The sequence below is a fragment of the Aquarana catesbeiana genome, linkage group LG07 (genome assembly GCF_042186555.1).
Source record: "Aquarana catesbeiana isolate 2022-GZ linkage group LG07, ASM4218655v1, whole genome shotgun sequence".
NCBI lineage: Eukaryota > Metazoa > Chordata > Amphibia > Anura > Ranidae > Aquarana > Aquarana catesbeiana.
This window is the reverse complement of record NC_133330.1, coordinates 220,489,988-220,516,072: the sequence shown is the minus strand read 5'-3', so window position 1 is coordinate 220,516,072 and position 26,085 is coordinate 220,489,988. Positions and strand designations below refer to the sequence as shown.

General features: G+C 42.0%; 1 protein-coding gene across 3 annotated transcripts in view; it reads right to left on the bottom strand.

Annotated features, from left to right (window-relative positions):
* Positions 1 to 26,085, bottom strand: part of SLC44A3 (solute carrier family 44 member 3) — a 225,516-nt gene that overhangs the window by 135,554 nt on the left and 63,877 nt on the right. For all 3 annotated transcript variants that reach the window (XM_073593076.1, XM_073593073.1, XM_073593075.1), the window contains one exon: positions 7,924 to 8,060. In XM_073593076.1, coding sequence (XP_073449177.1) covers positions 7,924 to 8,060 — 137 coding nt within the window. The remainder of the gene's footprint in view (positions 1 to 7,923; positions 8,061 to 26,085) is intronic.

The following is a 26,085-nucleotide window of genomic DNA, read 5'->3' as shown; positions in this document are numbered from 1 at the left end:
TCCAGTGAGCACTGTTGGGGCCATAATCCGGAAGTGGAAAGAACAACATTTTACCATAAACTGGCTATGACCAGGTGCTCCTCACAAGATTTCTGACAGAGGGGTGAAAATAATTATCAGACGAGTTGTCCAAGAGCCAAGGACCACTTGTGAAGAGCTTCAGAGAGACCTGGAATTAGCAGATACAATTGTTTCCAAGAAAACAATAAGTAATGCACTCAACCACCATGGCCTGTATGCACGCTTACCACGCAAGACTCCACTGCTGAAGAAAAAGCATATTGAAGCTCGTTTGCCCCCGTAGTGACCAGGCCATTTTTTGCGATATGGCACTGCGTCGCTTTAACCACTTCAGCCCCGGAAGATTTGGCTGCTCAATGACCAGGCCATTTTTTTGCGATACGGCACTGCGTCGCTTTAACTGACAATTGCGTGGTTGTGCGACTCTGTACCCAAAAAAATTTATGGCCTTTTTTTTCCCACAAATAGAGCTTTCTTTTGGTGGTATTGGATCATCTCTGCGGTTTTTATTTTTCGTGCTATAAACAAAAAAAGAGCGACAATTTTGAAAAAAAAAAAAACACAATATTTTGTACTTTTTGCTATAATAAATACCCCCAATTTTTTTTATAAAAAAAGCTAAATTTTTTCCTCAGTTTAGGCCGATATGTATTTTTCTACATATTTTTTTGTAATAAAAATTGAAATATGCTAATATTGATTGGTTTGCACAAAAGTTATAGCGTTTACAAAATAGGGGAAATATTTATGGCATTTTTATTATTATTTTTTTTTTTTACTAGTAATGCCGGTGATCAGCAATTTTTTTGGGACTGCAACATTATGGCGGACAGATCGGACACTGACACATTTTTGGGACCATTGACAATTATACAGCAATCAGTGCTATAAAAATGCACTGATTACAGTGTAAATGTCACTGGCAGGGAAGGGGTTAACACTAGGGGGGCGATCAAGAGGTTAACTGTGTTCCTTAGTGTGTGTTCTAACTGTAGGGGGATGGGAGTGACTGGAGGAAATGACCGTGGTTCCTAGCTAGTAGGAACTCATGATCTGCCTCTCCCCCCAGAACAGGGATTTGTGCCTACACACACACATGCATGCATACACACACGTCCCTGTTCTGCCATCCATCATGCCCGCTGGCCACGCGCATCGTCACCCCCGCAGTGCGCGCCCGCTATGCCGCTTAAAGGGACCGATGTACAGCTATGATGGTTTGCGGGATCGTGCCGACCTGCTGCAATATAATAACAGCGGCTTATCGGCAATCGGTTAATTGACAATTACGCGGTCATGCGGCATTGTACCCAAACAAAATTGATGTCCTTTTTTTCCCACAGAGCTTTCTTTTGGTGGTATTTGCTCACCTCTGCGGTTCTTATTTTTTGCACTATGAACAAAGAGCGACAATTTTGAAAAAAATAAATTAAAAAAAAAGTACTTTTTGCTATAATACATATCCAAAAAAATATATAAAAAAACAACATGTATTCATCCGTTTAGGCTGATATATATTCTTCTACATATTTTTGGTAAAAAAAAAAAAAAAAAACGCAATAGGCGTATATTGATTGGTTTGCACAAAACTTATCGCGTCTACAAACTATGGGATAGATTTAGGGTTTTTTAAATTGTTTTTACTAGTAATGGCGGCGATCTGCGATTTTGAGCAGGACTGCGACATTGCGGCGGACAAATCTGACCCCAAATTACACTTTTTAGGGGCCAGTGACATTATTACATTGATAGAGTGCTATAAAAATGCACTGATCAATGTAAAAATAACACTGGCAGGGAAGGGGTTAACAGTAGGGGGCGATCAAGGGGTTAACCGTGTTCCCTCAGGGTGTTCAAACCATAGGGGGGGATGGGCTGGCACGGACATGACTGAGATCACTGTTCCCGATCACTGGCAACAGTAGATCTCTGACATGTCCCCTGTCAGAATGGGGATCCGTCTTGTTTACAAAGGCAGATTCCCATTCTGCCTCTGTATACCGCGATCGCAGGTCGACGGTGGACATAGAGTCCGCCCAACTAGCGGGCATGAGCCCGCCATCGTGCCTGCACGAGCCGCCGTACAGCTATGGCGATTTGCGCAGGAGAGCAGACCTGCTGTCGTATAACGACGGCGGCTGGTTGGCAAGCGGTTAAAGTTTGCTACACAACATTTAGACAAGCCCGTGAAATACTGGGAGAATATAGTCTGGTCAGATGAGACCAAAATTGAACTCTTTGGATGCCATAATACACACCATGTTTGGAGGCCTAATGGTACTGCACATCACCCCAAAAACACCATACCAACCATGAAGTTTGGAGGTGGGAACATCATGGTGTGGGGCTGTTTTTCAGCATATGGTACTGGCAAACTTCATGGAAAACTGTAATAAGACATTCTTGATAAAAATCTGCTGCCATCTACCAGGAAAAAAAATTAAGGTGGACATTTCAGTAGGACAATGATCCCAAACACAAAGCCTAGAAAAATCTCAATTTGTTCTAAAGAAAGAAAATAAAGCTGCTAGAATGGCCCAGCCAATCACCTGACTTGAATCCAATAAAAAATCTATGGAAAGAACTAAAGATCAGAGTTCATAGAAGAGGCCCACGGAACCTGCAAGATTTGAAGACTGTTCATGTGAAAGAATGAGCCAAAATCTCACCTGAGCATGCGGCTAGTTTCTCCATACAGGAGGCGTCTTGAAGCTGTCATTACCAACAAAGGATTTTGTACAAAGTATTAAATAAATGTCATTTAGAGTGTTCAATACTTTTTCTCTGTGTCATTCCATTTTAATACACATAACTCCATTTCTGAACTCATATGTTTTGGTTTCTTTGTATGTATGGATTGCACGGGTTGTTACCCTTATAATTAGATTTATATAGAAAAACGGTGATGTGTTCAATACTTATTTTACCCGCTGTATACTGAAATTTGTAGTTTTTTAAAATATTACTAATAGTGGCAATCAACACCTTATAATGGGACTGCGATATTGCAGGGAACAATCTGACACTAACTGATGTTTGGGGGGGGGGGGGCACTAACTGGCGCTGACATCCCCAGTGACATTAATACAGTGATAATACAATACACTGTCAAAGTACTAATGGCAATGGCTGGGAAGGGGGTAACATCTAGGGCGATCGAGAGGTTAAATATGCGCCTAACTATGTGTAATATGTGTATAGTGTGCTTCTTTTACTAACTGATCTTTCGGTTAAAGCAGGGATGAGAAACTGACAGATCACTCCCTCTGTACAGACCTCTGTGTTGTTTACTGCAGGGGAGGGGAGAGGAGGGAGAGGCAAAAGGGAGCCTATCGGGGACATCATGGCTCCTCATGGGGACATCATGGCTCTTGGAATCCAAAGCCGTTGTTGAGAGCTCACAGAGCTGCAGGCATAAGTGACTGGACAAGAGCATATTAAAAAAAGGCAAGTATACCAATCTGTTTTATACAGGTTAGGCAGAATAGGTAGGAGTAGGGGAGAGGGAACATTTTAAAGTGGAACTTCAGTCATTTTCCATCTTTCCATCTAATAAATCTTCTGCCCTTGTGGTTTTAACTTTGGATAATAAAACATTTTTTTTCTGCCAGTAAATACCTTATACAGCCCACTTCCTGTTTCTTGTCTGGTAAAAAGCCTAGGCTTATGACATCATGCACAGCTCGCTCTCACTGTAGTCAGAGTTTGCCAGGAAGGGAGGGGGATGAGTCATAAGAGAGCCAATGAGAGCTGCAGAGCTGGGAGGTGTGCCTCTGTGTGTCTCTGTAAATCCAGAAAATTAACAGGCAGCAGCTTCAGCAGCCCACAGGTAAAATGGTTGCAGCCAGACTCAGTGGAGGGAGATTTCTGCAGCATATTTGGCAAGTACAGAATCACAGTATATATAAAATAATATGCAAAGTGTTTGGAGGGAAGCTTCAGAACGGCAAAGATATTTTTATTACAAATTATGTGAGCGGACTGCAGTTCCTCTTTAAAGGGTTACTAAACCCTCTCGTTTTTTTTTTTTTTTTTTTTTTTTAAATAACAAACATGTCATACTTACCTCCACTGTGCAGTTTGTTCTGCACAGAGTGGCCCCGATCCTCCTTTTATGGGGTCCCTCAAGGCACTAGTAGCTCCTCCCCTCATCAGGAAACCACATAGGAGAAGCACTCTCCTTGGGGGTACCCGTGCGTGCGCGCTCCCGAGTCCTGCTTTTGCGTCCATAGACACAGAAAGCCGGACTCGGCCCCCGCCCCCGGGTCATTGGATTTGATTGACAGCATCGGGAGCCAATGGCTGCACTGCTATCAATCTATCCAATCAGGACACAAGACACCAGTTAGAGCTGGTGTGCTCGTCCCCGGGGAGAAGAAAACCGGGTTCAGGCAAGTAAAAACGGGGGCACTGGGGGGCTGCAGCACTACAGAAGGTTTTTCACCTTAATCTATAGAATGCATTAAGGTGGAAAACCATAAGGGTTTAACCCCTTTAAGTAACAGCATAGTACTTCTCCATGTCATTCATTTATACTTTGCAAGGCAATTCTCCTAATAAAAGTGTTACCTCTGCAGTGATCCCTCCTCCTTGGCTGCATCTTATTAAATAGGAGCAGGATCACGTGACCTCATTTTAGAAGATGATTTTTAAGTACTTTCACTATTTATTTTTATAAGTGAAGGTTTTCAGCTCCCTACTGAACTGTGTGTTTAGTCTGGAGCCCTGACATCTGCTTCAACATGAAAAAAATATCTCCAAGGCTAGTCCCACTTAAATAATTTATGTCACACCCATTTGAAATGCCTGGGGAAGCTTTAATTTTGAACAGACACGTCATTCTGTTATCTACCAGCTGCTGTCTGTTTTCACACTTTTTCCTGTCTTCCTAACCCTCAATGAAAGTGGGATTTCAGGCAAAAAAAATCCCCCTTTGCTATTTCTTTATGTATAACTCAAATTTACCTGTTCATCCTGCCACATCACACCTCTCATTCCTATTTCTGTTGCCAACTACACCGTTTTGCTGCATAGAAATTACATTTCCGAATAGCATTGTTGGCCCTCCACATTTATTATCTATGTAGAATCATTCTGCACAGCGGATGCTTACATGCGATCCCACAAAAGTTCATGCATGCTGCTGGTAAGATGCTATGTGGTAATGTCAATCATGTTGTCAAGCAATTTTGTTCTATGTCAGTCACAACGATGTAGACCTGCAGCCATGCTGCGTCCGATATTTATCCACCGCCACACCCATCGAAAATGACAGCTGCTGAAAGTAAATAAACAAACAGACAATGTGTTTACCTGTCATTTAGTGGCGGTAGCACTACATGCTAGGCTAGAATTAGTTAGCTGCAGTGGCACAGTTATAGTGATACCACCACTGAATGACAGATCCCCAAATAGTTTGTTTCGGTTTGTAATTTTTGGTCAATGATGTTTCCCAGCATCCCTGGCCTGTTTGTTTACATTCAACAGGCACTGGAGGATCTGTCTATTGTGAAGGGTGTAGCAGCAGGATGGCATCATCAGGCAAAGCAGGTCACCTTGTTGGGGGGTCTACATCGACGTGAAGCTGATCATCATATTGATGTGGATCTACGTCACTGGACGATGCGTTTAACGTTGGATTTACGTTATATCAGGGACATTGTTTAATAATGTCTTAGCGTATTTTAACCACTTGCTGCCCGCCAACAGAACATTTACTGCTAGCAGGCGGCTCACCCTGCTGGTAAGAGAGAGTGACGTAATTTTCCTTACTGGCAGTGTTCAGAGATTACTCTGGATTTTAACATGGAAACTGGAGTTGCATGTAGCCAACATCTCTCCGGTAGTGACATCTTAGGTGTTGAGCTTCAAGCCCACCAGCCACACAGATGTTTGATAATCTAAGTAATTTCCGGCGACATAACTCTAACAACCTAAAAATAGGGTATTTAATAGGAGATTTTACTACTTGGAATACTGGAACATGCATAAACATTGCTATATGTCATGTTGGGTAATTTGAGAAAGTTAACCTTCATTTTCCATTATTCTATCCAGGTTTGTGGTAAACCACAATCATTTGAGACAGCAGTATTCTGTTCTATGTCATTCCTCTGCTGTTGTGGCAGAAGACAAAATCTGCAGATAGTTTTTTTTTGTGTCTGCAGATCAACATCATTAGCTTTCAGTATAGAGAATATGGTAAGTATTCTATACAGGGATAGTTTAGGGTTAGGTTAGTTCAGTGCCCTGACCATGGTTTTAGCTGAGGGATTAGAGGATTTTGTTTCATGTTAAGTATTTGGGGCAAGGAAAAAAATGTTACAGTACAACTAAAACCAAAAGCAAAAATGTAATATACCAAAGCTTCCGGGTCTGTAGATGTGGTGGCTGCATTAGGGTTCATTTTTCACACCAAGAACATTTTTAGCAAATACAGAAAACATCTGTTAATATTGCCAGAAATGCATGTGTAGTTGTCACTTTCTTTGAGATGAGATGGACGCAAAAACAAACAATGTTATATTTCTTAAGTAACCTACTTATCCCATTACCACCACCCCCTTCCCCCTCACCCAATGTGATGAAACTGAACAAAGACATTAGGGTCGTCGGTTTAAATCCCAACCACGGCACTACCTGCCTGGAGTTTGCATGTTCTCTCTGTGCCTGTGTGAGTTTCCTCCGGATACTCTGGTTTCCTCCCACGTTCCAAAGACATGCTGGTAGACTAATTGGCTCCTGTCTAAATTGGCCCTAGTATGTGTGTGTGTATATGTGAGTTAGAGGCCTTAGATTGTAAGCTCCTTGGAGGTCAGGGACTGATGTGAATGTGCAATATATGCAATATATATATTAAGCGCTGCGTAAATTGAAAGCGCTATATAAATACTTGAAATAAAGGCACACACATTTGAAGTGCAGCCTGCGTAACAGCCAAGGCTCCCTCCACAAATACATTTGAAGAGTGAGCGTAGCCACCCACCAACGAAAAGAGTGTTATTTGAAAAGGTTACCAGATGAAAAAAAATTTGAAAAACCAAGAAAACACTGCGGTTCGGCCCCGCTCCCTCTCTCCCGATTAGTTAACTGACGTTGAGTGACAGCAGCAGGAGCCAACGGCTCCGCTGCTGTGTCTCAGCTATTCAGGAGGGAAAACCTGGGAAGGTAGAAGCAATCATGCACATTGCTGGAACGAGAGGGAGCTCCGGTAAGTATTAGGGGGCTGAGGGGGGCTGCTGCACACTGAAGGTTTTTTATCTTCAGGCATTTAATGCCTGAGGATAAAAAACCTTCAGCCTTTACAACCACTTTAAGGTCTAAATTTAGAAGTCAGGTTAAGTGTTAAAGTTAAATGTTAGGGCTCAATAAGGTGCTAATAGCTGGGTTACAGGTTACAATTTTGAGCAGGGTTAAGTATTAGGAAGAAAAGTGGTAATAGTGTTAGGGTCACTTCAAATTTTAGCTCAGTTTTCAACAGTTCAGGGAGTTTTGAATCTTCACTTCATGGAACTTAAAACTAATGTTCCATCAAATCACATGCATGCAGGATGTATATTCCTTTTTTAGAGTGAAACATTTTAGAGGTGAGCCCCTTTTGCTAGCTAATATAAAAGAAAAGTTGCTGCAGCCCAGCGTGCAGTGATTTATTTTATTCTGACATACATGGACCTGTACTTGCCACACAACTGGGAAACCTCACATTTCCTTACAAAATCACCCAAAATTCCATGAAGAAATAACAAATGTCCAAGGCTATAAAATGTCCAATCCCCATTTTTGTGCAGAGCACAATGGGACACATTCACCTATGACTTCTATCCCAAACAACATTTATAAAAACACAATTTACATAAACCTTACTACATTTGAATCATAATGCCCAGAACAATCTCTGCTTACCATTATTCTTAGCAAAGTGCTGCAGGTCTTGCAACGTTGTCAGCTTTTCCTGGGGGCAACTTCTTACACACAGTGCAGTGGAATTGATCTTCAGGTTTTTGAATTTCAAGTTGCATGAATTCAAAAAGAAAACATGTCTGTAAAAAGATACAAGCATTGATATGGTCTATATTTTTCTGAGGTTACCATCCCCTCCAGATTGATACACATTATTTCAAATTTCCACCAAAAGCTATTCCATTAATGTACTAGATGAGTGGTCTCCAAACTGTGGCTCTTGCTTGCTTTTATCTGGCCGTTGGGCCACTATTCCATCCGCTGACACCAACAATTGGAGAGGTGTCCTCCAATTATTCACTGACAATTGGGCATATGTCCTTCCGCTGACACCAATTCCTCCCAATGACACCAGCAATGGGTCACAATTCTTCCCAGTATGATGTTAATATTTCCATCGCACATGTGCCTGGCTCTGGCTCAAAAGTAACGAGTGCTGCAGCAATATCCAGCTGGAAACTGGAGCAAACATAGATCAACCTTCATATTTGCCAGCACACCACTGTCGTTCCGGAAGGCTATTTTTATTGAAGTATGATCAAACCACAGAAACAAAAGGTGCAACGTTTCGGAGATATGCAGGACCCCTTTGTCAGACATCATCACGTGCCCAACAAAGGGGTCCTGTGTGGCTCTAAAACGTTGCACCTTTCTTCCGTGATGTGATCATTCTTCAATAAAAATAGCCTTCCGGACGACATTTGTGATCCGTGGTCTCCTGGCAAATATGAACGTTGACAGTTCTTCCCACTGACAACGATGGGACACCATTCCTTCTATTGGCACCAACAATTGGACATATGCCCTCCCATTAATACCAATGAAGGGGCAAAATGCCTTCTAATGACACCAACGATTGAGCACTATTCCTACCACCATCACAACAATGGGTCACTATTCCTTCCACTGACACCAACAATGAGGCACTATTTCTTCCACTGACACCAACGATGGGGCACTATTCCTTCCACTGACACCATAGATGGGGCATTGTTTACTCCCATTGACACTAGGGCTGAAACAACTAATCGATTAATCGACAACTAATCGATTATGAAATTAATCGATTACTATTTTCATAATCGATTAATCGGCCAGTAACATAATGGGGTTAAAAATAATAAAATTAGCCCTTTATAGTACAAAAAGAGCAAATAATCTCTACTGTAAATATTACTTTCACAGTTCTACAGTAAAAAAATGAACCCCTTACAGTAGTGATCATTTGCTTTTTTTGTACTATAAAGGGCTCATTTTAGTTTTTTTTAACCCCATTATGTCACTAGACATTTTAGACCTGGTTTACATCTTTGTGTTTTTTGGTGCTTTTTGCAGAAACACACTACAATTCATTTAACATGGTTTTCCATGGGACACGTTCACAACTATACTTTTTTTCAGCCTCTGCGTATCTGGAAAGGGTCAGGGACTTTTTTTTTTTTTTTTTTTTTTTAACGCAAAACGGTCCTTTTTTGGTTCAATATACTTCAATGGAGAAGCTGCAGAAAAGCATGTAATTCGTTTTTGCAACAAATTGGCCAAAAAACTGTATTTCTCTTCTAATAGTGTATATATAGTATATCTCTTCTGTCTGTTATTCCCAGAGTGGATTTTATATTTTGCTCCCTAACCATATAGTTGGTTGTTTATATTTACCACTGCATAGAGATATTTAAGAATACATTGTTTTTTTTTAAAAAACTTTACATACTAACTAAATTATACACCACACTTTTTTTTAAGGTTATTAACCGATTAATCGAAACAATAATCGACCAACTAATCGATTATGAAAATAATCGTTAGTTGCAGCCCTAATTGACACCAACTTCCACTGGCTTCAGTCCAGCCCTCCTACAGTCTGAAGGACAGTATACTGGTCCTTTGTTTAGAAAGTTTGGAGACCCCTGTACTAGATGGATGCTTGGGGCTAGGGCTGTCAGAACCCCCCCCCCCCCCCCCCCCAAAAAAAAAATGATGTGTAAAAGATCAGGGGATGTGTTGTTCCTCCAGTAATCTCCCAATTTGCTGTGCACAATAATTCTGTTTGGTGTCAGAAGATTCTCTCGGAAACGATGTGAAGGAACATTATGGTGCTCAATAGTCACAATAAAGCCAGAACATTGAGAATAATTTTCCGTTTGTACTGCTCACCTTATCCACCACCCATAAATAATGGGTCATGTGTCAATGGGATTTTGTTCACATCAGAACTGCTTCTCTACACATAAAAGTCTATGAGCATGCAAATACAGCCTAAAGCAAGTAATATGTAGGTCAGAAGAAGGTTGAATGCACCTGTAAACGAATGCTGATTGTTCTGAGAGGTGTCTCCAACTAACTCCAATATTAATGTGGGGTTCCACCCAAAAAAACAAAAATACATGAAAAATCCTAAAAAAAAAAAAAAAAAACTAAAAAACATTTGGATATATATTTTTTTTTAACTTACCTCTAAATGCCTGTTGCTAGGGGGTCCCTCTGCCCCTTCCAGTGCCTGGGCTGGTGACATCACTTTCCCCTCGGCACAGGAAGGGCTCCGATCTGCTCCCTAGCCGCTGTCAATCATCTGGGACCCATTACAGGTCCCAGGTGACTGAGCGGCCAATCATGGCGTGCGGCGCCGCTCGCGCATGCACAGTGGGTGCCAGGCTGTGAAGCCACAGCCCGGCGCCCACAGTTGCAATGCTGGCGCCGCTGAACGGAGGGGGAGACGAGCAGGGCTTCGATCCCCCGCATCGCTGTACCCAGGGACAGGTAAGTGTCCAATTAAAAGTCAGCAGCTGCAGTATTTGTAGCTGCTGACTTTTAATTTTTTTTTTTTTTTTACCCGACCCCCTGGGTGGAACTCCTCTTTAAAATTACACTGCATTTGCCACTGACATAGGCCATATGTTAGAGCTATGGCTGGCCTAGTCTTAGAAAACAATAGCCATGTGCATCATGCACCACAGACAGATGTTACTCTTTGTGGTCAGCCCAGCAATGCTTAAATGTTATACAATGTAAACACTGCTGGCTTATGGGTAGACAGGCAGTAGGAAGAGTTCATTTGCACTTTCAGTCAATAGTGATACAGTGGCGTTTGCTGAGATGGTCAAGTGTGGTGGGATCATGGTTGCTTTATATCGCACAGAATTCCCTTTAAAGTTGTGATTTGTTTTGTACGTATTACTTTATAAAGACCAAACTACCACCTGTATTGCTACTGGCAACCAATTATTAATAAATGCCTCATTATGGCAGGACGCTACAAGGTCTACAGTGAGAACAGACCACTATTGCACAAAATCCTCAAAAAAAACGGATACAACGCTAATATACATTTTGAGCGAGCAAATGGCTTATTATGCTGTTTTTGATATCCAAAATAGAAACAGTTGAAAAAAAATGGGAGCAAAACTATTTGTTGCCCCAGGAGTTTTAAACAACCCAAGATTTGAAAAAGCACTGGTTGAGGCAACAGACTGACCCTCTAACACCCCAACAATCAGAGCTGAAATGTTCTCCTATATGTAAAGCGCTGCGTAAATTGACTGTGCTATATAAGTAACTGAAATAAATAAATAAAAAATAAATAAACTGAGGCATGCTGGTAGTGGGACTAAAATAAGTGCAGAACTAAATACAAAGTATCCCCTGTGGGATATATAGTGCATAGTACACCCCTCACATTTTTGTAAATATTTTATATCTTTTCATGTGACAACACTGAAGAAATGACACTTTGCTACAATGTAAAGTAGTGACTGTACAGCTTGTATAACAGTGTAAATTTGCTGTCCCCTCAAAATAAATCATAGTTACATAGATAGTTACATAGTAGGTGAGGTTGAAAAAAGACACAAGTCCATCAAGTCCAACCTATGTGTGTGATTATGTGTCAGTATTACATTACATATCCCTGTATATTGCGGTCATTCAGGTAATTATCTAATAGTTTCTTGAAGCTATCAATGCTCCCCGCTGAGACCACCGCCTGTGGAAGGGAATTCCACATCCTTACCGCTCTTACAGTAAAGAACCCTCTACGTAGTTTAAGGTTAAACCTCTTTTCTTCTAATTGTAATGAGTGGCCACGAGTCTTATTAAACTCTCTTCTGCGAAAAAGTTTTATCCCTATTGTGGGGTCACCAGTACAGTATTTGTAACTTGAAATCATATCCCCTCTCAAGCGTCTCTTCTCCAGAGAGAATAAGTTCAGTGCTTGCAACCTTTCCTCATAACTAAGATCCTCCAGACCCTTTATTAGCTTTGTTGCCCTTCTTTGTACTCGCTCCATTTCCAGTACGTCCCTCCTGAGGACTGGTGCCCAGAACTGGACAGCATACTCCAGGTGCGGCCAGACCAGAGTCTTGTAGAGCGGGAGAATTATCGTTTTATCTCTGCAGTTGATCCCCCTTTTAATGCATGCCAATATTCTGTTTGCTTTATTAGCAGCAGCTTGGCATTGCATGCCATTGCTGAGCCTATCATCCACTAGGACCCCCAGGTCCTTTTCCATCCTAGATTCCCCCAGAGGTTCTCCCCCCAGTGTATAGATTGCATTCATATTTTTGCCACCCAAATGCATTATTTTACATTTTTCTACATTACAGAGATTGAACTGTTTATCCCATCCTCCAGGTCGTTTATGAACAAATTAAATAGGATTGGTCCCAGCACAGAACCCTGGGGAACCCCACTACCCACCCCTGACCATTCTGAGTACTCCCCATTTATCACCACCCTCTGAACACGCCCTTGTAGCCAGTTTTCAAACCATGTACTCACCCTATGGTCCATGCCAACGCACCTTATTTTGTACAGTAAACGTTTATGGGGAACTGTGTCAAATGCTTTTGCAAAATCCAGATACACCACGTCTACGGGCCTTCCTTTATCTAGATGGCACCTCACCTCCTCATAGAAGGTTAATAGATTGGTTTGGCAAGAACGATTCTTCATGAATCCATGCTGATTACTGCTAATGAAATCATTCTTATTACTAAAATCTTGTATATAGTCCCTTATCATCCCCTCCAAGAGTTTACATACTATTGATGTTAGGCTAACTGGTCTGTAATTCCCAGGGATGTTTTTTGGGCCCTTTTTAAATATTGGTGCTACATTGGCTTTTCTCCAATCAGCTGGTACCATTCCAGTCAATAGACTGTCTGTAAATATTAGGAACAACGGTCTGGCAATCACCTGACTGAGTTCCCCAAGTACCCTCGGATGCAAGCCATCTGGTCCCGGTGATTTATTAATGTTAAGTTTCTCAAGTCTAATTTTAATTCCGTCCTCTGTTAACCATGTAGGTGCTTCCTGTGATGTGTCATGAGGATAAACACTGCAGTTTTGGTTACTGAAGCCCCCCGATTCACTTGTGAAGACTGAGGAGAAGAATAAATTCAATACCTTTGCCATCTCCCCATCCTTTGTAACCAGATGTCCTTCCTCATTCTTTGTGGGGCCAATATGGTCTGTCCTCCCTTTTTTACTGTTTACATACTTAAAGAATTTCTTGGGATTTCTTTTGCTCTCCTCCGCTATGTGTCTTTCATGTTCTATCTTAGCCATCCTAATTGCACCCTTACATTTCTTATTGCATTCTTTATAAATTCTGAATGCTGAGGATGATTCCTCAACCTTATATTTTTTGAAGGCCTTCTCCTTTGCTTTTATATGCATTTTTACATTGGAGTTAAGCCATCCAGGATGTTTGTTCGCTCTTTTAAATTTATTACCCAATGGGATACATTGGCTAATGCCCTTATTTAATATGCTCTTAAAGCAAACCCATCTCTCCTCCGTATTCTTTGTTCCTAATATTTTATCCCAATTTATTCCTTTTAGCAAGGTTTGTAGTTTAGGGAAGTCAACACAGCCATTAATGTCTAAACCGCTGGCAATAAAAGTGAGTACAACCGTAAGTGAAAATGTCCAAATTGGGCCCAAAGTGTCAATATTTTGTGTTGCCACCATTATTTTCCAGCACTGCCTTAACCCTCTTGGGCATGGAGTTCACCAGAGCTTCACAGGTTGCCACTGGAGTCCTCTTCCACTCCTCCATGACGACATCACAGAGCTGGTGGATGTTAGAGACCTTGCGCTCCTCCACCTTCTGTTTGAGGATGCCCCACAGATGCTCAATAGGGTTTAGGTCTGGAAACATGCTTGTCCAGTCCATCACCTTTACCCTCAGCTTCTTTAGCAAGGCAATGGTCGTCTTGAAGGTGTGTTTGTGGTCGTTATGTTGGAATACTGCCCTGCGGCCCAGTCTCCGAAGGGAGGGGTTCTGCTTCAGTATGTCACAGTACATGTTGGCATTCATGGTTCCCTCAATGAACTGTAGCTCCTCAGTGCCAGCAGCACTCATGCAGTCCCAGACATAACACTCTCTCCACCATGCTTGACTGTAGGCAAGACACACTTGTTTTTGTACTCTTCACCCGGTTGTCTCCACACACGCTTGGCACCATCTGAACCAAATAAGTTTATCTCGGTCTCATCAGACCACAGGAAATGGTTCCAGTAATCCATGTACTTAGTCTGCTTGTCTTCAGAAAACTGTTTGCGGGCTTTCTTATACATCATCTTTAGAAGAGGCTTCCTTCTGGGACGACAGCTATGCAGATCAATTTGATGCAGTGTGCGGTGTATGGTCTGAGCACTGACAGACTGATCCCCCACCCCTTCAACCTCTGCAGCAATGCTGGCAGCAGTCATACGTCTATTTCCCAAAGACAACCTCTGGATATGACATTGAGCACGTGCACTCAACTTCTTTGGTCGACCATGGCAAGGCCTGTTCTGAGTGGAACCTGTACTGTTAAACTATTGGATGGTCTTGGCCACCGTGCTGCAGTTCAGTTTCAGGGTCTTGGCAATCTTCTTATAGTCTAGGCCATTTTTATGTTGGGCAACAATTCTTTTTTTCAGACCCTCAGAGATTTCTTTGCCATGAGGTGCCATGTTGAACTTCCAGTGACCAGTAGTGAGAGCGATAACACCAAATTTAACACACCTGCTCTCCATTCACACCTGTGACCCCTTGTAACGCTAACGAGTCACATGACACCGGGGAGGGAAAATGGTTAATTGGGCCGAGTATGGACATTTTTACTTAGGGGTGTACTCACTTTTGTTGCCAGCGGTTTAGACATCAATGGCTGTGTGTTGAGTTATTTTGAGGGGACAGAAAATTTGCACTGTTATCTGTTATACAAACTGTACACTCACTACTTTACATTGTAGCACTGTGTCATTTCTTCAGTGTTGTCACGTGAAAAGATATAATAAAACATTTACAAAAATGTGAGGGGTGTACTCACTTTTGTGAGATACTATGTGTGTAAATAAATATATATGTGTTCTTATAGAAATCAAACAATATGATAAATGTTAAAGTGCAAATGTTGTCCATATAGTGTCCTTATAGAAATCAATTGATGGTAAAAAAAATCATGCCAATCAATTATATGTGCAAGTGCTGTGCATAGATGGGTAAAGTAAATAATAGCAGGTAAAAAGGCAAAATCCAAAAAAAAAAAAAAAAAAAAGTGACAAGCATGTAGCCAGTGGAAGTCCAAATTAGATTACAAAAAAACAGTCCCAAACACAGACCATTTTGAGTGTAACAGACGCAAGGAGCACTGACTGCTGGGGCTGCAAAGCCGGTTAACCACTTACGGACCGCCCACCATAGTTTTACGGTGGCTGTTTGAAGGTGGGTATCGTTGTTATGGCAGCAGCTAGCTGCCATAACCCAGGTATCCTCGTCTTCAGCGGGCGGATTCGCCGCAAGATCACTTTTATCGGTGGTGAAAGAGGGCCCCCACCCCCCCGCCGCGATCCGGTGCCCTCCGCCACTTACCGGAGCCGTTGGCAGCAGCGGAGGCAATCGCGTCCTGTCTCCTGTCAGGTATGGAGACGAGTGAGGGGAAGATGGCCCCCACCCGTCTCCATACAATTGCTGAGCGGAAGCGACGTCAAAACGCTTCTGCCCACAGCTCTTAAAGGGCCATTTTATTTAAATCATTTTTTTAAATTACAATTTTTTTTTAATTGCATTTTAGTCTAAATATGAGATCTGAGGTCTTTTTGACCCCATATTTCATGTTTAAGAGGTCCTGTCATGCTTTTTTCTATTACAAGGGATGCTTACATTCCTAATGTAACAGGAATAAAAGTGACAATTTTTTTTTTAAACAGTGTAAAAATAAAAAGGTAAAATAAATAATATTTTTTAAAATTTTAAACGTGCCCTGTCCCGACGAGCTCGCGTGCAGAAGCGAACGCATACGTGAGTAGCTCCCACATATGAAAACTGTGTTCAAACCACACATGTGAGGTATTGCCGCGATCGGCAGAGCGAGAGCAATAATTCTAGCCCTAGACCTCCTCTGTAACTTAAAACTCTCCTATGGAGAGTTTTAAGGGTAAAAGTTTGTCACCATTCCACGAGCGGGCGCAATATTGAAGCATATATATACAAAATAATTCTGCGCTGCCAAGGGAGAAACAAGCAGCTAACACAACCAACAAGATGTTACAAAGAGAAAACCACAATACAAGTGTAGCGCTAAAATATGAAAACGTCCAATGTAAAGAATGTTAAACCAGCAGTTCCAAATGCAAATGTTAGGGAAGAGTCATCCATGTAAATGATAATGGGGAGTCTTCAGGAACTAGACACTTCAAGCAGGAATATAAAACATCTGGAGTGGAGACATACACACCAACACCAAAAATGAAGAGGCTTACCAGATTGGATGGACTCAACGGGGCATACGCCGAGTTGGGTCGGTTAGGCTTAGGTGGTGAGTGGCTGTAGGTGGCTCGGGGGGGGGCGATGTTAATGGAATGGCTCACACGTTGCTGTGTCCCTCAAAGCGATGCCGGAACCAAGATGCTTGAAATATATGGAACGAACCACAGGTTGTTATATCCCTCGGAGCGGTGTTAAAAACCAAAATGATGATGGTAACAAGTTGAGAAAGGGAAGGAATGGCCACATAGTGTGAATCCGTATACAAAAGTAGAATTTTATTAAAAAATATGATATACACTCACATGTAGATCCGTATAAAAACAGCGCTGTAGAAAAGTGGCGACAGTGGGGTCCTACCCGACGCGTTTTGTCTTCATAGACGTCGTCTGGGGGGGTTCTCCCCACTGCAGCCACCAAGGTATATATAGGGGGTACATCTAAGTTCATGGGAATCAGCTCCACGGATGCAAAAAAAGTCACTTCCGGTATCCGGGCAAGATAATGAGGCGTATGCCTTCTTACTTGAAGGACACGGGGGATACGATACGCCTACTAGAGAGTCTAGAGCTACAAGGGGATCACATCATTGCCACCGCTGATGTCGCTTCCTTGTACACGTGTATACCCCAAGACAAGGGCTTGGAAGCTGTCCAGTATTTTTGGGAAAAAGAACCTAGTATTGCCTCTTTTCAGTGTTCTTTCATTATGGAACTATTAGAGTTCACTACCAAGCGTAGTTATTTCTGGTTCGACGAGCAATATTACGCGGCGTGGCTATGGGCGCTAAATTTTCCCCTAGCCTCGCCAACCTATTTATGGCGAAGTGGGAGGATGTCGTCTATACCAATAGGGACCCTTCCCTCATTATGTGGGCACAGTATATTGACGACATCCTCCTCCTATGGAAGGGGAGCGCCGAATCACTTGATTCATTTTTTGAACATTTGAATAATAATGATCGTGGTATCTCCCTAGCTCATACAGCCAGTAATCACAAGATTAATTTCTTGGACTTAGAAATTGAGATATGCAATGGCGGTTTCCAGCTCCAGACACACTTTAAAACTACAGACCGGAACAGCTTCATACCACCAGACAGCTGTCATCACCGGTCTTGGCTCGATTCAGTGCCACGGAGTCAATTTCTTAGACTACGAAGAAATTGCTCAAATACTGATGCCTTCAAAGTGCAATCTGCACTTTTGAAGGCCAAGTTTATTGATAAAGATTATGACCCCTATCTTGTGGACCGTGAGCTCCAACATGCTCCTGAGACTAATAGGGAATCACTACTTGAAGAAAGGCCCAAAAAAGAACAAAGCGATATCTTCAGGTGGTCCCTATTGACGTCCTTTTCCAATCAACATAGGCACATTAAAGCCAATCTTTCCAAACATTGGGACATTCTCAAGAATGACCGAGTTTTGGGCACAGTATTGCCAGATAGGGCGAAAGTTATCTTCAAGGGAGCCCCCACTTTACAGAGCAAAATTGCTCCGAACATCATTAATCCCCCCCCATACGCCAACCACTTTTCCATGAGATGGAAGGATTCTACTCATGTAGAAAATGCATTGTGTGCCAACATAATCATGGCATTGGAAGGAAAACTGTCGATTGCATCATCGGTCACCCACAAAAGATATTCGATTAAACAGTTTTGCACTTGCACCACCAGTCACATTGTATACTTAATTACATGCCATTGTGGGAAACAATATGTGGGCCGCACCATCCGCTCTTTTGCTATAAGAGTAGCGGAACACATCGCTCTTATTTAAGAGCGGGGACACTAAACACACCGTCCCCTGACACTACAAGCTACACCACAATCGTGTTATTGAGGGGACAAGATTTGTGGTGATAGACAGATATGTTCCCCCCTGGAGGGGTGGTGCCATGACCAGGGGTGTGTCCCGTTTGGAGACCTTCTGGATTCATGAGCTCCGTACACTTTTCCCATTAGGTATCAATGTCGAAGTAGTCGTCAACGCTTTTATTAATAAAGCTTGACGCTTCTTCTATTTAAGTTTCGTTTCTCTCTCCTTCTCACTAGTCTAATGGCCATATTTTTTTAAGGCCATAATTCATTTTTTAATGCCACAATTTACATGTATGGACTTATTGCATATATAAATGCACTGTATTCATTGTGTATGTGCATTTGGCGAATATCTTATGTATATCATCATGGGAGTCCACTCCACAATTGCGTATTCATATATGGTTTTAGATGAGTATTATTATACTCTCCCTTTTTTACTTTCATCCCCTTTTAACATGTTATTCCACTTTATTTAGCACTAACTATTGCATGTCACATCCTTGTGGCAATATACATGTCTATATATTTTTTCTGTTTTTTGGGCGCATTTTCGTGTTTTATATTTTATTGTCCTATGTTTGATGCTCCTACTGCGCTCAATCTATGCACTTTTCACGATTCATGCACCAATCCACCTCTGCATACACATTCGAATTTTGTTTCTTTTTATATTTTTTCTTGTTTGGGGCCACTTCATGCACCTTCGGGTCACTTTTTACATTTCCGGGTCGTGAGCATGACGTTGCTGGGCGGTGATGTCTTTGACTTCCCAGCATTTGCCCGTCCCTACGTACGGATCACATCCTTCCCACCACGCATGTGCATGACACGTCACGCTGCGCCGTTGGGTGTTGACGTTATTACCTTCTTAGCCGAGGTCCCGCCCCCTCACCGGCGTCATTAAGACGTTTCACTCTTCCTTGTCACTACGCATGCGCACAACGCGCTTGCGCTGTATTTGTCATCACACTTGGATGCGTGCGCACACTGCCGCGCTGTGCATAGGTTTATCACGAACGGCTTTCAATCCTTTCACTTGCCACTTCATTTACACACTGTACGCTTCGGTTAGACATGAGTTTAATTAAGATAATTATTAGGTTTGACTTTTTGGGCTTGTCATGTTATACTTCTATCTTCTCACTTCCAGTGCCCACATTGTAACCAATGTGAGGCGTGAAACGCACGCCGGGCGGCCATCTTGCCCGGATACCGGAAGTGACGTTTTTTGCATCCGTGGAGCTGATTCCCATGAACTTAGATGTACCCCCTATATATACCTTGGTGGCTGCAGTGGGGGGAACCCCCCAGACGACATCTATGAAGATAAAAGGCGTCAGGTAGGACCCCACTGTCGCCACCTTTCTACAGCGCTGTTTTTATATGGATCTACATGTGAGTGTATATCATATTTTTTAATAAAATTCTACTTTTGTATACGGATTCACACTATGTGGCCATATCTTCCCTTTCTCCACTTGTTACCATCATCATTTGGTTTTTAACACCGCTCCGAGGGATATAACATGTGGTTCGTTCCATATATTTCGACCCTCTTGGTTCCGGCATCGCTTTGAGGGACACAGCAACGTGTGGGCCATTCCATTTACATCGCCCCTCCGGGCCACCTACAGCCACTCACCACCTAAGCCTATCCGACCCAACTCGGCATATGCTCCGCTGAGTCCATCCAATCTGGTAAGCCTCTTCATTTTTGGTGGTGGTGTGTATGTCTCCACTCCAGATGTTTCATATTCCTGCTTGAAGTGTCTAGTTCCTGAAGACTCCCCATTATCATTTACACGGATGACTCTTTCCTAACATTTGCATTTGGAACTGCTGGTTTAACGTTCTTTACATTGGACGTTTTCATATTTTCATAGCGCTACACTTATTGTGGTTTTTGCAATATTGAAGCATGACATGTTGGGTATCAATTTACTCGGCGTAACATTATCTTTCACAATATAAAAAAATTGGGCTGATTTTACGGTTGTCTTATTTTTTTATTCAAAAAAGTGATTTTTTTCCAAAAAAAGTGCGCTTGTAAGACCGCTGCGCAAATACGGTGTGAAAAAAAAGTATTGCAATGACTGCCTTTTACTGATTCCCACACAGAGAATGGCGGCGTCAGCTGCCGAGGACCGAGGGACGGTTCGGCCTCGGGTGCCGACACCGCTGGATTCGGGGACAGGTGAGTGTCCTTATTTTAAAAGTCAGCAGCTGCAGTATTTGTAGCTGCTGACTTTAAAAAAAAAAAAAAAAATTCGCCGGACTCCCTCTTTAAAGTGGAGGGCCACCCTGAAAAAAAAAAAAAATTCACCAAAAATCCTAAAAAAAAAAAAATTAAAAAAAACATTTGAAAAAAAAAAAAAAAATTAAACTTACCAAAACCCTTGTTGCTAGGCAGTCTTCCTAATCTGCCTCTTCCTTTTCCGCAGCGTGTTCTGCTCCTCGGTGAGCGGCCCCGTTGTCTTCTGGGAACTGTACGTGTTCCCAGAACACCACGGGGCCATTTACAGAGCGCTCGCAGTAGGAAACTGGCAGTGAAGCCGCAAACTTTTGCGCAAACCAATCAATATACGCTTATTGCGATTTTTTTTACCAAAAATATGTAGAAGAATACATATCGGCCTAAACTGGGAAAAAATAAGCTTTTTTTTTTTTAAAAAAAAAAAAAAAATGGGGATATTTATTATGGCAAAAAGTACTAAATATTGTGTTTTTTTTTTTTTAATTGTCGCTCTTTTTTTGTTTATAGCACAAAAAATAAAAACCGCAGAGGCAATCAAATGCCCCCAAAAGAAAGCTCTATTTGTGGGAAAAAAAAGGACGTCAATTTTGTTTTGGTATAAGGTCGCACGACAATTGTCAGTTAAAGCAATGCACTGCCGAATCGCAAAAAACGCTCTGGTCAGGAAGGGGGTGAATTCTTCCGGGGCTGAAGTGGTTATTTGATTGATGTGACTGGAGGTTATGGGCAGCTTGTAAGGAGAAGGAATACTATGAGAAACATTTCAAAGGATTAATCATTTCCAGAGGCACAATTAAAAGCCTATAAGTCTGAAACACAAAGGAAGATTTATTTTTGAAGTGGCGTCTCATCACTCTGCTCACCAGCCTAAGCCTGATTCACCCACATGCAGTACTGCTAAGGGGTCCATTCGATCTGGTGAGTCTAACTACTTAGGGGGGTGTGTGAAGCACGAATCACCTGCATGAAATTTGAGAATCACAGCACTTTGGAATATTGATTGCACATCAGCACTTTTGAAGAAATAGTGTTTGGGACTGTTTTTTGTAATCGAATTCCAACTTTCACCATCTACATGCTTGTCACATTTTTGGGGGGATTTTGCCTTGTTCTTTACCAGCTATTATTTACTTTAACCATCTATGCACAGCACTTGCACATATAATTGATTGGCACGATTTTTTCACCATTGATTGATTTTTATAAGGATACTATATGGACAACATTTGCACATTGCACTTTAACATTTATCATTTTTTTTTATTTATACAAGAACACATTTTGCATATTGCACTTTATATATATCAATCATTTATTGAATGCACTATATATTCCTCAGGGAATATTTGTATTTAGCACTGCACTTTTTTTGATTTTAGTTGATTATTCACATGTTTAGGGAGTGTGTTTAGTGCTGCCAGATTTAATTAGATTAACAAAGTAGCTCACAAGGTTTCACATATTTATGACGCTGGTAGTGGGAGGCGCCATCTTGGGCTGTCTTACAGTTTTTTTGTTTGCCAATGTCTAGTCCTCCTGTATGCAGCAGTACAACCCAAAAGGTTAATGACTTCCTGTGCCCTTCAAGGGGAGTAGGAAATTCTAACCTAATCCCTAGAATATTCTAAAATGAGGCTGTAGTAATATGATACTGCCTTTGCAAAGATGGATAACACACGTCTGATCCTTGTAATGTGTTCAAAACTTTTCTTCCTACATATCTATTGTTATTGTGGTGTAACAAATTCCCATCTATTTAACATCCATTTAACATTGCATTAGTATTACCTGATACAATAAACACCATGATTACTAGGAGGAAACCAGTCATAAAATAGTCTGAATAATGACTGTATTTAAAATAAATACAATGAGGATATACAATAATTACAGTAAGGATTGTATTTAAAATGCTTTGGATCCTAGAGATAAGGTACCCTCATGGTAATTGGTGGATTTACCTAGCTAATATGCTCTTGTAGTTACAGACCAGTGGCAAATGTGAGCTCACCTGACCATGCATATGGTTAAAGAGGGCCCTTTACACATTTGTAATATGATGAACAAGAGGGGAACGCTCTAACACCAATGGGTCTCCTTTATTCGAAGTATGAGAAACGTGGTGGGTACAACCGCTCAGGTTTTTTTCCTTGATTCTTCAACTATAATTTGTCAAGTGGATACATTCTAATTTGTTGCTGCCAAGCAATACAGATGGCTGTTTACGTCAAATACCAGCATTGTACGACGTACCTTGGGCGGAGGTCCTAGCTGACAGGAGGGCTTCCCTTGTAGCTCTGGTCCAAGCACCCCCCGAAGGTGGTTACAGAGGTACAAGGGTCAAACAAGTATGGATGCCAGTAGCTTGGTAGCAGGTGACTGCCAGGGACAAGACGTTGTTAGGGTGAACCAGGGTCATACACGGTGGGCTAAAGCACAGTCAGGTAGCAGGCGGAGGTCAGTACCCGGAAAGCAGGCAGACCGAGTTCCAGTAGCAGACCGAGGTCAGTACCAGGGAAACAGGCAGAGAGCAGTCAGAGGCTAGCCAAGGTCGGTATCCAAAATCCACAGAGCAAGGTCAGGAATTATCCAGGAATTATCCAGGTCAGCAACAGGAGATAAGACAGCATAAGCAGGAACAAAAGTCACAGGAATCCCGAAGAACATTCAGTGGTTAACACACACCATGGTTTCCGTTAAATAGGCAGCTTGGCAACAACGTGCATGTTGGCGCACACAGATGCGTCTACGTGTCAGTGCACGTTGGATATTAGCCCTTGCTCGTCTGTGTGCCGGTACATGTGTTCGAGCATTAGCTGCACAGGAATGAGCATTACCTTCAGTAGATGGAGCATTAGCTGTAGTATTAGAATTAGCTGTGCGAGTATTGGCCCTATGACAATGACCCATGGTATATGAGACTTTTACCCTTGAAAAGGGCTATTCTGTTTTCTACACCATTAGGATACTGAATCCACAAGTTAACAAAATGTTTATAAAATAGTATCTACAGATGTAAAGTATCAATCTTATGTTTTAACGAATGCAACAATACTCTTCTTACATTTTTTTCTTAATTGTTAGGAGGTAATCCTAGTGACCACTCCCTTACTATACAGTAATACCCTCCAATATTTGGGTACACCCCCACCAATGCATTAGTCGCGGAATCATGCCTACCCTAGGATTTTTTCAGACGGATGTTGGCTCAAACTTGTTTTGCGTACACACGGTCGCACAAAGTTGTCGGAATTTCCGATCGCCAAGAACGCGGTGACATAAACCACGTACGACGAGACTAGAAAAGGCCAGTTCAGAACCAAGCGCGGCACCCCTTGGGCTCCTTTTGCTAATCTCGTGTTAGTAAAAGTTTGGTGAGAGACGATTCGCGCTTTTTAGATCGTTTTCTGCTGTTCAGTTTGTGCTTGTGGGTTTGTATCTGCTCTTCAGTGCGTGCAAGCAAGCTCCGCGTGACTTTGTCATTGTGTTCTTGTTCGTTCGTTACTGTTTTTCAGGTCGCTCTTCACAGGCCTTGCTGTTCTTCAGTGCGTTCTGTTACTTCGTTCTGAGCAGCCGACCATTTTCTAGCCATGTTGTGTATACGTACTCCTCGTAGAGTTCGTGCTGTGCGGGGGCTTGGTGTTGGGGTCCTGACCTTGATACAGGTCCAGTCCATGAACAGGGTGGTCATATATAACCAAGTGTAGCGCTAAAAAATGAGAAAGAAAATATTGCTATACCACATATAATAGCAAAATGAATTGTGAAAAGATAGTGTTTTGTATACTTTGTGAACATTCATACATATAGAACACTTATGTTATAAAGCCTTAGGGTCACCAAAAGTGATAACAGGATGTAAAAATGGCAATAAAGTCCAAAACTGAATGTGCAGATACGGTGAACATAAATTTCGCAATGGTGATAAATTCCAAAACATATACTCGTGAGAGATTTCTGTATGTAATCCAACATGTGCTGACAGACCCTTGTGCGAAACCGCCACCTAGGATGACTGGAGGCTTACCAGAAAGTTGGGACCCACCTAGCATACGCTATATGGGTCAAACAGGCTTGGATTGCTCACTGGCAATGAAGGTAGGGAACCAAGGGCTGGTGAATGGTGAAGTTGTAACGTTGCTATCCCAAAGAGGTCTTCTTCATATGGAAGCTCGGACACCAACGGACATTACCCACATGTAATGAAGAAGGGGCTCATAGCGTAATTCCGTAAACCATAAAAAATGTATTAAAAGGAAAAACACTTACATTTCAGAATAAAAAGTGCTTGCAAGTAAAATGGCGGCAGTGGAGTCCTCCCGACGCGTTTCGTCATACAAGACTTCGTCTGGGGTACTTGCCCACTGCAGCCAGACTCCTTTATATAGGGACAAAGACCCCTCTGATGAGAATCCAGCTCCCAGGCTTGTTTGCATTGGCACTTCCGGAAGTGCCAATGCAAACAAGCCTGGGAGCTGGATTCTCATCAGAGGGGTCTTTGTCCCTATATAAAGGAGTCTGGCTGCAGTGGGCAAGTACCCCAGACGAAGTCTTGTATGACGAAACGCGTCGGGAGGACTCCACTGCCGCCATTTTACTTGCAAGCACTTTTTATTCTGAAATGTAAGTGTTTTTCCTTTTAATACATTTTTTATGGTTTACGGAATTACGCTATGAGCCCCTTCTTCATTACATGTGGGTAATGTCCGTTGGTGTCCGAGCTTCCATATGAAGAAGACCTCTTTGGGATAGCAACGTTACAACTTCACCATTCACCAGCCCTTGGTTCCCTACCTTCATTGCCAGTGAGCAATCCAAGCCTGTTTGACCCATATAGCGTATGCTAGGTGGGTCCCAACTTTCTGGTAAGCCTCCAGTCATCCTAGGTGGCGGTTTCGCACAAGGGTCTGTCAGCACATGTTGGATTACATACAGAAATCTCTCACGAGTATATGTTTTGGAATTTATCACCATTGCGAAATTTATGTTCACCGTATCTGCACATTCAGTTTTGGACTTTATTGCCATTTTTACATCCTGTTATCACTTTTGGTGACCCTAAGGCTTTATAACATAAGTGTTCTATATGTATGAATGTTCACAAAGTATACAAAACACTATCTTTTCACAATTCATTTTGCTATTATATGTGGTATAGCAATATTTTCTTTCTCATTTTTTAGCGCTACACTTGGTTATATATGATTTATTACAAATTTTCTATTTGTTGTGTTAGCTGCTTACATCTATGACTTTTTTGGAGTAAGCGCA